This window comes from Acanthochromis polyacanthus, chromosome 18 (genome assembly GCF_021347895.1).
Source record: "Acanthochromis polyacanthus isolate Apoly-LR-REF ecotype Palm Island chromosome 18, KAUST_Apoly_ChrSc, whole genome shotgun sequence".
Lineage (NCBI taxonomy): Eukaryota > Metazoa > Chordata > Actinopteri > Pomacentridae > Acanthochromis > Acanthochromis polyacanthus.
This window is the reverse complement of record NC_067130.1, coordinates 4,939,489-4,954,064: the sequence shown is the minus strand read 5'-3', so window position 1 is coordinate 4,954,064 and position 14,576 is coordinate 4,939,489. Positions and strand designations below refer to the sequence as shown.

The window sequence follows — 14,576 nt, the reverse complement described above, 5'->3', positions numbered from 1 at the left end:
TCTTCCTGATTGTTATATTTATTCTGTGACTTATTTTTTTGTATACCTCTGTTTGTTTAGGTCTTATAGAACTGTACTCTCTCTTAAATTTCCTTCAGAGTGCTAACAGAGCTTTATTTCCATTTTATTTTTGGATTCTTGGATAAGGTGAGAAACAGCCTGGTGTACCTCACTATCGCTTCAGAAAGCGAGATAAAGTGCTCTTCTATGGAAGGAAGATAATGCGAAAGGTATTTTCCAGTACTGTCAAAGCACTTTTAAACAAACACTATAATCTGGTAGATTCAAATCGATATTCTAAATGAGGGGAATAGTTTTTCTCATGTGTTTAAGCCAACAGTCACATTGTATACAGTTGTATGTTGTATAGTTCACAGCCAATATAATTAGTGTGACTCCTGTAACTTCTACAGTAATACTAGAAGTTATTTAACATGAATACATAATGATTCAGCTTCTCATTATTTCATGAAAGGAAATTTACAATGTATTTTTTCTTTATGCATCTTTTATATCTACACCTTTCTCCAAATATAATGTGTATTTCTGTCAGCAGTAAACAACAGCAAAGCTAATCTTGAATATGCTTCTGCTTTTTTAAGGTCCAGACGCTGTCCTCGATCCCTCCTTCCTCCTCTACCTCGGTGTCAAAGCAACCGCAACGCATACGCAAAAGAACCAAAGTGTTGAGCATAGCTCGCAAGTATGCACCATTACTACTTCTTTAAAGGTTTGCTTTAAGTCTTGTTGTATATTGGTTATTCAATAGCTGTTAAACACATTTTTTGTGCCAACAGAATCCTGCGGATCCGTAAAGACCCTCCCACTCTGCAGCCCAAGGAACCCCCTCCCTCCTTGCTAGAGGCTGACCTAACAGAGTTTGATGTACAGAGTTCAAACCTGCCTTCTGAAGTCCTCTATATGCTTAAAAATGTCAGGTAAACAAATATGCGACTCTCCTTCAGATTTAGCCTTCACAGTTGTTTTTTTTTCACATTACAAGCATGTTCTGGAACTTGTTGTAGGGTCTTGGGCCATTTTGAGAAGCCCCTGTTTCTGGAGCTGTGTCGCCACATGGTGTTTATTGAGCTGCAGGAAGGTGAAGGTCTATTCAAGCCAGGAGATGATGACGACAGCATCTTCGTGGTCCAGGACGGACGACTTGAGCTCTGCATCCAAGAGAATGTATGTGAATGGCGTGTTGGAAGAGTTTCACATACTGCACACTGCCATGTAGCCTGTTGTTTACATCCAGAAGTATCAAAGATTAAAGCTCAAACCAGGAGAGATCATCAGAGGTGGTGCCACTGGTCATTAACACATTTGAAATCTAACTTTAACGAAGTGCAATGCCTGGCTTTAAACACACTTTACTTGATGTATTGACTGTTTAAGCATCCTACTCTACCCTTAAATGTTTCTGTACATAGTGTATGGAAAAAAAATGAACAGCAGAGGGCAGTAGTTTTATACAGATGTGCTATGCTGAAGTGAAAGGCATCTCATTCTACAGTAGACTTATTATACCTCTCAGCTTCTTGGCTACTTTTTGATGGCATTTTCAAAGATGTTTTTAAAGAGTGAAAGATATATGGAGCTGCACAGTAAAGTCTGAACAAAGATAACTAGCTGATGTTGGTGCCATCTGTAATATTTGTATTTTTTGTTTTTTTTTTAGGATGGGACAGAACCAGTGGTGAAAGATGTGCATCCAGGAGACAGCGTCCACAGTCTGCTCAGTATTCTAGACATTATCACCGTGAGCTCCCGTTTATTCTTGTTCTGCACATCAGACCTTGTTCTGTCCTTGTTTGCCCTCTGATCCGTCTGATCAGTTCAATGTGTTGATCAGTTGCTATATTATATTCCCTCCTGTCAACCAATGCAATTTTGCACTGTGTTCAGTGTTGTGCTCTTTTCAGTTTTTATTTCCTACGTCTATTCAGCTGAAATTTATTACTTAAAACTGAGTCTTTTATGCTATTTTTTTAATGAAAAATCTGGATCTGTACCAGACTCTCACATTGGTATTATTTGGAGAAAACTTCAAATCAACAAAAATCATGAAATCAAATGAAGGAAAAACGTGCCAGAAATAGAAAATTGATCACAAATCACGATATTACAATAATATTTTTGACATGTCTTGTGTTTTTTTTTTACACTTTAGGACTGCATTACACCTACCTGTATTGTATATTTATAATTAATTAAGCCACATATTTAAAATGCTCATTGCACTAAATACGAGTTTGTACTGAGAGATGAAAGCTGTCCTTAGTTTATTTTATTGTGCCATCGATATTTCTAATCACATTGGTATCAAAAATAGAAGCAAAGTTTGAAGATGAGAATTCTGTGACTGTGCCCTCTGTCTGTGATTTTTATTTATTTTTAACTTTTCTATTGTTTTGCCAGGGTTACCCAGCTCCATACAAGACTGTATCAGCACGGGCTGCTACTCGCTCCACCATCCTGCGTTTACCTGCATCAGCCTTTGAGTCGGTGTTTAAGAAATACCCAGAAACACTTGTGCGCGTCATTCAGGTAACAGATTGTCCAGCAACAGTTACGCATAATGTAGTGTTTGTGTTTCCTCCCTCTGGAATGCAACACTAAATACAACAAAATCATTTGGATACAACCCTAATGTCTCGTATGTTCTGCTCTGTTTATCTCCAGTGTGTGATTTTTGTTTTGCGTTGCAGATAATCATGGTGCGCCTCCAAAGAGTCACCTTTCTGGCATTACATAACTATCTGGGCCTAACAACTGAGCTCTTCAATCCGGTAGGAGGGGAATTAATTAGTACAGACACATTTGTACACACACACAGTCATGCAGAGAGGCTCAGATTGAATGCCAAAGTACGACTTTGATGAAATCGTACATAAACAAGCACAGAAAGGCACACGCACGTTTGGCCACACACACACACACGCAAGCTAATTTCACACAACATTAAGCACAGCATCATAACTTGGTCCTTCATACAGCCCAGTGAAAATGAATAAAAATGACTATAAACCTTCCACAGAAACGAGGAGAGCAGTAACCTTTAAACCTGGCTTTCCTCTCACTGAATGATTCTCAGAAATATTCCCTAATTTTGTCCTCGATAGAAGGAAATAAATGGAGGGGGATTCACTTTGGCATTTGGCAAGGTTTTTAACAGTATTTTTTATTGTAGTTGTTATAAATCTCCAATCAGCATCAAATAAGGAAAATAGATGCTATATTTTTTCAGAAATAAATGTCTTGTGTTCCCCAACAAAAATCGAATCTCTGTCCCGTCAGTGTTTTTTAGTTTTTCTGGAAGTTTATAGTTTGCCCACGAGTCCTTGGAGACTTGATCTGAACTGAAATGTTTTTTTTTGTTGCTTGACTGACAGGAAAGTCAGGCGGTGCCCTTGACCAACATAAACAACGTGTTGGGAGAGGCAAATTCAGGAAAAATGACTCGCCGTCTCCACTTCCAGGATGAATTACCTGCTGGCACCACAGAGTGCCCTGCAGAGACAGGTCAGACACCCACTGTCATTTCAAACATACACTCCACACATGTTTCATATTTTGCTGGAACTGATTTAGTGCTGGTGCATCACTTTACGTTAAACAGATGGTGTAAAGGACAGCCCTTCAAACAGCTACAGGAAGCTGCGATCCATCTCGATGCCCACCGACTGCGCTGGTGGGTCACTGTCTTGGACATAAGCGCTCACCAAATGCCACATGCCTGTTTTAATTTCCTGCACACACTCATCACAGTCACTGATCTGAAAACAAGGGCACACACAGACATGGATAAACTCATTATCCTCTCCATTTTATCCTGAGTTGTAGGTAACGACCTGAACATGGCATGTGAACGAGCTCGAGTCACTATAGATGAGGCGCCACCGAGTCCTGTCACTCAGAAAGTAAGTTTCTCTACAGTTTGATGTGTAAATGTGACTCCATATTCCAACATTTGCTTATTTAATTCTTTGATATAAATGACTGTCTTGTCAGAATCAGAATCAGTTTTATTGCCAAGTAGGTTGTTACACTTACAAGGAATTTTCTCTGGTGCTCTTGGTGCAAGTACAAATAGAATAGTAAGTAAAAAGATAAAGATAATAATAATGCTTATCCCTTTAGTCCAGTCTGAAGAAGAGTGTGACGATGCAGCACACGCCCTCTGAAGTGTTTCACTACACAGACAGTGGAGGGCACTCTGATGCCATCCACCTCAGTAAGAGCAGCACCATCCTTCAGGCTGCCAAGAAGGACCTGCTGGGAATCATCCAACTGCAGGTGATCAAGGAAATATGTTTAGTGTTTACATACTTTAAGTAAAGGTAATATACATGGAAAAAGTCTGAAGGCAGGTCTACTTTGGTCGAACTCTGTGTGTTTTTATTATGAGATAATAAAGAGGTATTAATATTTTTTTCTGTTACAGGACCCCACTCTACTTGAGGGCAGAGTAACCCTTCACCACGTCAAAGCTGGTTCTGTGGTAGCTCGTCAAGGAGACCAGGTCTGAAGAACAACTTAAAAAGCAGTTTCACCTTCTTTTCTTGGGTTTATAGCGCTGTTGTATAAAGATTTGTCCAGTTTTGTAACTGTAGTACAACTGTTTCGAATGATGGAACATGCCTCCATGGGAGAGTGTGCCAGGACATAAGCAGGGAAAAATGTGGCATTTATTTAAAGTTGTATCTACAAATTACTTGTGGGCACCAATAATTAAGAAGTGTTGTTTGAAACTATCATGAGCAGAAAAACAAGAGAGCCAAACAAACTCGAGTCCAAACTAAAATACAAATGTTAAACATTTAAGATTTTGTTGTAATCTAACTAAAATCACTAAAAAATGATTAGATTTTTTTTAGATAAATGCACTTCATAAACACCTAACGTTTGACATTCACCTCCACTCTTTAAACTCTGTGCTCTTCTCTAATTTCTCCCATCTTGGGGTTGTAGGAGGTGAGCATCCAGTTTGTTATTTCTGGCCTCCTCCATGTTTACCAGCGGATGATTGATCGTGAAGAAGAGACACGCCTGTTTTTGACACATCCCGGAGAGCTGGTTGGTCACCTGGCCGTCCTGACCGGAGAGCCTCTCATATTCACTGTTCGAGCCCAGCGAGACTGCAGCTTCCTCTCTATCTCCAAAACCCACTTCTATGAGTCAGTGGACACATCCACACACCCATCCATGCAAGATACAAGTGTAGTGTTCTGGACTGTAGACTGACAAAACATGCTTTACCTTAGAAAGTGTCTTTTATCTGAACAATGATGATAATCTGTGAGTTTTCTTTGACATTTTTTTTCAGGATAATGCGTGTGGAGCCGAAAGTAGTGCTGAACGTGGCTCACACTGTGGTGAGGAGGATGTCCTCTTTTGTAAGACAGATAGACTTTGCTCTTGACTGGATGGCTGTGGAAGCTGGCAGGGCTGTTTACAGGTATTCTACTAATGGACTTGCCGATTTTGGTAAAATAGTCTTCAAAAAACTGCTGGGAAATTAATTTAGAAATGTCACATGCAAGTTAACAATGGAGGCGACTGAGTTTTTATTAAATCTAGTTTTTGTTGAGAGAATTGCTTGTAGTGAGGTGAAGTTATATGTGTGTTTTTCAGGCAAGGAGAGAAATCAGACAGTACTTTCATTGTGCTGAGTGGTCGACTGCGCTCTGTGATCATGAAGGAGGATGGCAAGAAGGAGTTGATAGGAGAGTATGGACGTGGAGACCTGATTGGAGTGGTAAGAACCATAGCAGTTTGACTAACTCGATGTAGACCGAGGGTGTAAGCCTGCAACTGGCATTCTCCTCCCCAAGACAGACCTGCTTGATTCTTTCAGTGAATGATAGTAATTGTATAGAAAGAATGTGTTTACAGCATTTGCTGTCTAACAGGGACATTCTTGATTGTTTGCTCACCAGTTATGGAAACAAGTTCACCCCGACTCTATTTTACCGTGGCACTGTTGGAACATTCTGGGCTTAGCTGTTCCTAAGACAAATGTGATTGGTTAAGGAAACGAAAACAAACCAGAGTGTTTATTCCCCGACAGCAGGGTGACAGTGTATACAGCCAGACCATTCTTCAGCACTGACACAGTGCTGTAATGTGACTGTGTGAGACTACAATCATGACAGCCAGGGGGAAGACAGCTGGTGATTAGCGGGTAGAAAACTGTCAGTGTAATGTATTTTACGTGTTGGAATATATGGAATGAAAGTCTCAATATATATATATAGAATGAAAATCGGAATAAAAGTGAATATATGGAATGAAACTCGGAATATATAACGAAACTTGGAATATATAGAATGAAACTGGGAATATATGCAATGAAAGTCTGAATATTTTCTTTAAAATCTAACATGTACAATTTTAAAAATGCATAAAGAAAGGCTATTTATCAGTAGTTGATCATCACATTTAAAGAGTATTCAGTCTATAATCAATAAAACAGGCTGCCTATATGCTCTTCAAAAACACGGCCATGAGAGTACTATCATTTCCAGTAAATAAAAACTCAGCCAAGTACATCTGATGAATATGTAAAGGGGGAAGAGTTACAAAACATTAGCTGCAAGACGGCTGAAATTAAATTTAAATAAAAATAATGTAGATCATCTTTTTCGTGCTCTTTGTCTCAGACTCTTTTTGGAACAGCTCCAAACACATTTACACAGAAGTTTGCACTGAAATCACCGGCCAGGCTGCCAGAGGAGCGTGGGTGTCCACATTGCAGTTGTTAAGACATTTCAGGTTTGATTTAATGAGTAAGAAGAAATGATGCATTCAGTGCCTGCTCACCTATCCAGTAAATCAATACATTTATGAGTAATACACAGTTCATACTTTAAATGTCAAGTCTAAGCTTTAATCTGGTGACGCTCTCCCACCCTTTTACTGGCGCTACCTTCAGCCTTCTTGTTGTTGGTGTCTCTACCTTTAGTCTGATCTCCAACAAGTGGAATGCAGTTCACTTAGACTGAGATCACATGACTGACTTTACCGGTCAAGTATTTTTCACCTCTTCACCCCGAGAAGCTCTTTGTTTGATTGTTGTCCTGCTGAACAATAAAAGGCCGTGTAATGAGTTCTTGTGCGTTGGGCCGAATCTAAGCGCTCACAATGGCCTTAATAACCCTCTTGAAAACGCCATCAACCACCTGTGAACTCATGTGTTCACGTACAGCCGGCTAAGAAGGTATACAAATACTTTTAAAGCCTTGCTACTTGGGTACAATGTGTTAAAAAGGCTGCATGTCATACACAGTTCTTGGACTGAATCTAATTGCATGCAATGCGCCTAATAACCCTGATTTGACACAGAGTACAGTAAACAGAAAAATGAAGTTAAGGGCTCTTCATGCCTGACTCCTTAAATTACCACATAATATTTTATCACCCAGGCTTTATGTCTAGAGTTGTCATATTCTACAGAACTGATTTGGGACTGATTTAAAAAGCCCTACCTGATATTATGTGGTGGATAAGAATCTTTTAAAAAGTGCCTGAAACTTTTACAAAGCACTGTGTATTTCCCAGTGTTGTCCTCGTTGGGTTATAATCTAAGATGGACACTAATGTCAACGCTTTTCATGTTCATTTCAACAACCTGCGTAAAGCAAAGTCACTTGGTTTCACTCACCTAATTTCCCATTGGCTGGTGTGGCTGGCCTCTGCCACACTGCTTCTAATAATACCTGGATTGATGGATGCTATGGTTACTGTTACCTGGAGGAGGAAAGCTGTCACTGCAGCTTCTATTTGACAGTAGAAATAAGACTGTTGTAGAGGTGGCTATCGTTCTGAGACATATTTAGCGCTGCCGTGGTGACGTCAGCTCAAGATGATGAGATACAGAGATCTTATTTATAGAACCTGTTGGAACAAAACAGCGCTCGTCAGAAGTCACTAACTGTTAAAACTTGTAATGAATTTCACACTACACGCATGCCCTTTTGGGAGAAATTCTGTGAAGCAGCTGCTTCTTAAAGTGGAGATTTCTCTTATAGCACATGATGTTACACGCTGTAATGATGGGTTTATTTTTAGTTTTTTAACTAGGCTAACTTCATTTTCATTTACTGAGGAATGACCTTCATGTTTTCTGACTGAGTAAACTAAATGATGTGTGATTTATTTCTCTGCAGGTGGAGGCTCTGACACATCAGAACAGAGCCACTACCGTGCACGCAGTACGAGACTCAGAGCTGGCCAAGCTACCAGAAGGAGCTCTGAGCTCCATCAAAAGGAAGTTCCCACAGGTAGATCTAACGTAAAGTGTTAAATTAATTTGATTTGATGTTTTTTGAGGATGGAGTATGTGTGTAGAGATTTGAAAAGGAGTCAGTGATTGCTTTGAAAACGTTGAGTTGATTCAATGTACTTTCTTAAAAAAAGCTATTTGAACAATTATCGTCTTCTGCTGGACCTTCTCCTCTTCTTAGATAGTGCTGAGTTGTGTTTTCAGTTCGTTAAATCGTGGCCTCTTGCTCGGATCGTACGACCAACACTTAGTAATGTGTGTTAAGGCCTCCCAAAATGCTTTTTCGTCGGATCTTAAGTTGAAACTTGAATTGCATTTCCAAAGAAGCGTTGCTCTGTCCATGGTAAGAAAACAATAGCAGCCTGAATGATGAGTTTGTCTGTGTATCTCAGGTTGTCACCAGGTTGATCCACCTGCTTGGTCAGAAGATCCTCCAGCAGGTCAACGGTCCTTTGACAGGTGCGTGCATCTTCATGTGCAGCGTTGCCTTTAAATGTTTAATTTTTGGCTTTTGCTGCTCCAACACATCTGGAATCGTGCTGCATCTCGCTGGTGTTTCGATTGCTTTGTTTTGTCCCACTGCGTGATGCTGTCCAAGGTGAACTTCACAAATTTGTAATACATTTCCAGCTCGCAGTTTGGCCCTTCACACTCCAGGAAGTAAGTGGGATGCTGGGAACCAAGCCTCCAACCTGTCCACTGTGGCGGTCCTGCCTGTATCAGAAGAGGTGCCGCTGACTGCTTTCACCCTGGAGCTGCAGCATGCACTCATTGCAATAGGTGAGAAGAATAATACACGGGAGCTCCAACTGACCTGATGTTTATGTTTCACTTCTGCCCTTCAGAGGTCAGAATTCAGGGTTGAGGACTGATCCTGGATGATGTTTGTCTGTCAGTCTAGTCTGTCATTCTCCAAAATTCACACTAGTTATAGAAACATATTTTGATAAGGCGTGTCTCTCTAGTCATGTTGCGTCATTAACATTCCTTAGTGTGATTCAACTGTTTTGCACCTCCCAGTTGAAATAAATTTTGATTGCCTGCTTACTCATTAATTTGAGGTCTGCTGCTTTCACTACAAGGTTGTGTGTGTCCTTTGAGCTTTTAGGATTGTAGGGAGTGTCGCCAAGAAAGGTGACTTGCTCGTCGTACGCTCAGAGCTTAGAATATACAAACAGCCAGAAGGTTTGCTTGAGTCGTTCTCAGCGCAGAACTCTTCTTTGTTTTATTTTCAAATTTTGAATTAAAGCTTTTCATTAATTTCTAACAAAGTGGTGCATGTTTGACTTTAACAGATCTGATACAATTTAATGTTTCCTTCTTACCGATCAAATTATGTTGAAGAAACTGTTTAAGCCATTTAGAAGTAGCACGTCCTTTGAGCAGACACTGACTGTAAATGTAATCTGATCACACACAGGCCCGACTCTTCTGCTGACCAGTGAAATTATCAAACAGCGCCTTGGGGCTGCAGCACTCGACAGGTATGTGCAGCAGCAGATTGAACATTTTCTGCAACCTTGCATTTATGTCAGTTGTGTATTTGTTCTCTTCAGCATGCCCCAAATAACACAAGTCGTGACCAAACATCTAAAACCTTTTTCTCTACCAGGCGGATCAGATTTTGTTTCTCTGGGCTTTGTCTTTTTAATTCACTCATTAAATTCCATTCAAGTGTGCTTTCTTGGCTCAGCCGGAAAATGGATCAACTGAATGCTGCCAGCTAGGCAATGCCGCCTGTCATTAATGGACTCCTTTCCTCTTTAGTGTGCATGAGTACCGTCTGTCCAGCTGGCTGGGCCAACAAGAGGACATCCATCGCATAGTTCTCTACCAGACTGACTCCACGCTGACCCCGTGGACTCAGCGGTGCATCCGTCAGGCCGACTGCATCATTATCGTAGGACTGGGGGAGCAGGACCCTGCTGTTGGGGAGGTGAGGTGGTAGGGGAAGCTGTCAGGAGAAGAGAGAGGTGATTTAAAGGCAAAGATAGACTGCATTCTGGAGTCCAGCATTTCTTTAATAGGGTTACTGCTGCAACTCCTGATTATTTTCATGATCAATCAATGAATAATTTTATTTATTTAGTTTAATTGCTCATTATCGAATACAATTAGGCGATTAATTTCCTGGGCCAGCTCAAAATTATTCGCTTTCGTGTTTTCACTTTATTAAAAACACCTGTACACACACACATTTATTCATATAATGAAATGAATGAGGCTCTGAAGGCCACAGCCTGTTGCTGCTAATCATGTGCATCCCTTTATGGATACACAAGTAGCTATTTCCAGCAGGATACAATGAGTCACATCACAAAGCAAAAGACATAAGATCTAAATCCATTAGAACACTTTGGGGATGTGATGGAAAAGGAGATCTGAAGCCTGAATGTGCAGCTGACGAATCTCCAAACCTTATTTAGAGCCGTTGTGTCAAAATAGACCATCATCTCACAGAAAAGTTGTGGACATTTGAGCATTTTATGGACAAACGAAGCATTGAAGCTGTTATGAGAGCAATAGATAGATAGATAGAGCTCTTTATTGTCCCGAAGGAAATTTGTTTTCACAAGCTGTCATGTCACAGCTTCATAACATACATACAAAGACAAAATTCACAATATTCACAATATGACACACAAAAATAAAGTTCAAGTTCAGCGCGGTGGCTTATTGAGGATGACGATAGCTGATGGAACAAAACTTCTGTTGTAACGGACATATGGGAGGCTGTACTCAGTAGTGCATGGTGTTCCAGATAAAGTGCTCAGTGAATGTATAAAAAAGGCAAAAGCTCCACATATATTTGTCAAATTTTACATAGATATAGAGAGTACTTTCTGAGGTAAAGTTTTTTTTTAAATCCGTCAACCCACTTTCAGCAGGTATTTTGTTGAAATCTGAGACTGTTTAGATGACGACATCTCAGAAATTATTAAGGATAAAAGCATGAAATTATTTTTCATCGTGAGATCATTTCAGAATCTGCAATATTGGACAAATGGATCAAAAAATCTCTGATTGTGGTTGTGTCGAAATATTTTTTATAAATTTAGCCGCTTAGAAAAGGCTCCTCTTTGAACTGTTTGATAGGTTCACAAATAATTATCTCACTTTGTTTCAGTGTGTGAAAATAGATGCTGAAACTGAATCAACAAGCAATTAAAAAAAAAAGATCTCCAAAAGTAGAGCTGAAATGTCAAATATCTTTATAATATCCGCATTATATGCTATAAAAATTTCAGGTGATGGTTGAGCAGAAACTGTTCTAAGAAATGTAATGACCTTTAAAGGAATAGTGCAACACTTTGGGAAATACGCTTAATTTCTTTCTTGCTGTGTCCGTACAGTAATATAAAGCTGCCAGGTATCTTACTGCTTGACTGGGCACAGTGGTGGCCGGAGGTCTCTGCATGTTGCCTGGCAACCTCACAGCATTAACAAAACTCCAGGAAGTCAGGATGACCTGACAACCAAGGGGTTACCACATGGGCACAAATGCCCTGAGCAGCAGATCCCTAGTTCGATCTCGGCTGCATTTCCATTTTAAAGTCCTAAAAATACTCCTGCACATCGCCGCAAATAAAATCACAACTACTCATATTTACACTTCAGGTGTTGGACAGATAAGAATACATTTATTTATATAGCACCCTTAAGAACAGTGTTCACTAAGTGCTGTGACAATTAAAACATCCAAACACAGAGACAATCAAGCAAGATACAGGAGAAAAGTCAGAGCAGTCAATTAAAATACAGTCAAAAAATAAGAAATTAAATCAATAATTAGCTAGATTAGCACGCAGATCAAACAAAGGAACCAAGCAGTTTGAGAATTAAAGAACAAGATTGAGGGTTAAAATTAAAAGTCAAAAAATTAGAGAATTACAAAATTAGAGAGACAAAACAATGAGGTGTAACATTTAAATTAATAATCTGTAGAGATCCTGGTAAATTTGATTATTATAGTTTTTAAATCTTTTGAAAGGTAAAGCTAACTAAGCTAACGTTTACCCTACTGACATCAAAGTGGTATCTCTCTTCTCATCTAACATCTCCAGATGGGTTTGGATATCTGTAGCTGAAAGTGTGAATCTAATCCCAGATAACATGTACACAGATTAATGGCCCTCGTTGTGGCTAATCTTTGTTGTCATTTTTACTCTTGAAAGAAATCAACACACCAGTTATTGTTCAGGCTGCTCATGTTTACCGTCAGGCCTTGATGCTGGTAGACCAGGTCACTGTCTGATGTGATATTAAGCTCACTTCTGATCGTTATTCTCTTGAATCATGGTTGCACACCCTGGAGTTTAACCAACCTAATGGTCAGACGGGCTGTGAATGGTTTGTATTTGACCCTTGGGCACACAGGAGAAATGAGCAAAGGGAGGAGAGATGTTGTGAAAGAGGGGCTGGAGTGTGAGAGAAAACGTATGTCCAACTGATGAAGGAGATCTGATTGCCTTCGCAGGGAGAAAAGAAAAGAATGTATCCCCGTTAAACAGGAAATGGTGGGAGAAATGGTAAGATGGATCAATATTTGCTCAGGCTCAGAGTGAGTCATAGCTCTGGGTTGATTTTATCTTTCAGGGCACACACTGTCTCACCTTGCACATACACTAAAGCTTCAGCAGAGGTGGAGGGGGCCTGTCTACCAGGTTGCAGATCTGACCTTCCTCTCAGACTGTACAGCGTTTTTCTTCATCAGAAAATAAAATTAAAAGCCTCTCTAGGAAAATATAAATGAAAATGAAATAAGATGAATCTCACGCGTAATTACAGTAATTATATCGTTCAGATGTAGAAGTCCTTATCAAGATGAGAGTCCTTTTGAATTTGATCCAGTGATTGTTTCCAAACACAAATGTGGAATTGCAGTCACATATCTGCACAAAAGAAACTAGTTTGCTCAGTTAACTCTAACGTAGTACTCATGAGAATTGCAGTATCTTTCTGAGCTCTCAAAGTTGTCATCATTCCATCTGTGTGAGCGCTACACAGGAGCCGCTCTGAAGAAAACGAGGAGTATAAAATGTTCTGAAACATCTGTGCTCCTTGAATTCCCCTCTAGCTGGAGCGTATGTTGGAGGGAAGTGCAGTTCGTGCCCAGAAGCAGCTGGTGCTGCTGCACAGAGAAGACGGACCGCCACCCAAAGGAACTGTGAACTGGCTCAACATGCGAAGCTGGATCTCCAGACACCTCCACCTCTCTTGTCCCCGAAGGGTCTTCTCTAAGCGGAGCCTGCCCAAACTGGTCTGACTCGAAAATATAGCCGGAATGTTGTTTTGGTTTTTTTTTATCTGATGTCTCATCTGCAGATCAAAGAACTTTTTTCCCCTGATCCTCTTTTAACCTGTCAGTCAGCATTTCCACATAATCCTCTTTCTTTCAAGACGTACAAAATCATTCCCATCTATCCAGCTCTTGTACATCTTCTCATCATCTCGCTCCTTTTCATGACTTTTCTTACAGTTGTTTTGTTTCTTTTTTCTTTTTTCCAGTTGGAGCTGTATCAGCGGGTGTTTGAGAAGCCAGCAGACCGTCACTCTGACTTCTCCCGTCTGGCTCGAGTTCTCACAGGCAATGCTATTGCTCTCATCCTGGGAGGAGGAGGGGCCAGGTAACATTCATACCTCTGTTTCACAACTGAGCTTTTTCATTTAAGTTTCCTTCTGCTAGACCGTCTCTGATTTGAGTCAGATTTGTATCAAACCGTGGATATGTAAAACTGTAACTGGGAAACTGTAGCTTGATGTATCAAACAGTTTCCGAGATAATGAAAAAGAAAAAATCCTTTCAACTTGCTTTCAGGGTTTTTTTTTGTTTTTTTTTGCACATTGAAATTTGAGGCCATGTTTGGATGACAATATCTCAGGAACTATTACAGATAAAAGCCTTAAATTTCCACAGTTATTTTTCTCATCTGCAATATTGTACAAGTAGATCAAGTAGTCTTTCAACTGAGTGAGAAGAAAAATGGAAAAAATAACTGAAGCAGTCAGGAGAAGTCTCATCTTGGAGCTCAAAATAACAAAAAGAATTATAATGGAGATGTCAACTAGTAATATTTTCAGAACCACATATAGTTTTATGTTGCAATAGTAAAAAATAAGACCTGCAGAATGCTTTATAATATGAAATACTTGTTACCAAAATGAGCAGGTAAGACAAATTGTGCCACAAAAACACAGAGAACAGTGGAAGAAGAAAATTATTTTATCTTTATGGACATATTTCTCATTTTCATACCTTAGATTTTTGTTTTTTTTTGTGCGCTTTATATTT

The 14,576-nt window shown here is 39.8% G+C and overlaps 1 protein-coding gene across 1 annotated transcript in view; it reads left to right on the top strand.

The window, feature by feature from the left end:
• pnpla7a (patatin-like phospholipase domain containing 7a) overlaps positions 1-14,576 on the top strand; it is a 28,235-nt gene that overhangs the window by 1,405 nt on the left and 12,254 nt on the right. Inside the window, exons 5-26 of the mRNA XM_022215731.2 lie at positions 148-230; positions 603-703; positions 798-938; positions 1,026-1,185; positions 1,679-1,759; positions 2,419-2,547; positions 2,709-2,789; positions 3,393-3,522; positions 3,620-3,691; positions 3,844-3,920; positions 4,141-4,296; positions 4,445-4,522; positions 4,972-5,177; positions 5,327-5,458; positions 5,635-5,758; positions 8,169-8,282; positions 8,677-8,743; positions 8,915-9,064; positions 9,705-9,768; positions 10,052-10,220; positions 13,362-13,544; positions 13,793-13,911. Coding sequence (XP_022071423.1) covers positions 148-230; positions 603-703; positions 798-938; positions 1,026-1,185; positions 1,679-1,759; positions 2,419-2,547; positions 2,709-2,789; positions 3,393-3,522; positions 3,620-3,691; positions 3,844-3,920; positions 4,141-4,296; positions 4,445-4,522; positions 4,972-5,177; positions 5,327-5,458; positions 5,635-5,758; positions 8,169-8,282; positions 8,677-8,743; positions 8,915-9,064; positions 9,705-9,768; positions 10,052-10,220; positions 13,362-13,544; positions 13,793-13,911 — 2,617 coding nt within the window. The remainder of the gene's footprint in view (positions 1-147; positions 231-602; positions 704-797; positions 939-1,025; positions 1,186-1,678; positions 1,760-2,418; positions 2,548-2,708; positions 2,790-3,392; positions 3,523-3,619; positions 3,692-3,843; positions 3,921-4,140; positions 4,297-4,444; positions 4,523-4,971; positions 5,178-5,326; positions 5,459-5,634; positions 5,759-8,168; positions 8,283-8,676; positions 8,744-8,914; positions 9,065-9,704; positions 9,769-10,051; positions 10,221-13,361; positions 13,545-13,792; positions 13,912-14,576) is intronic.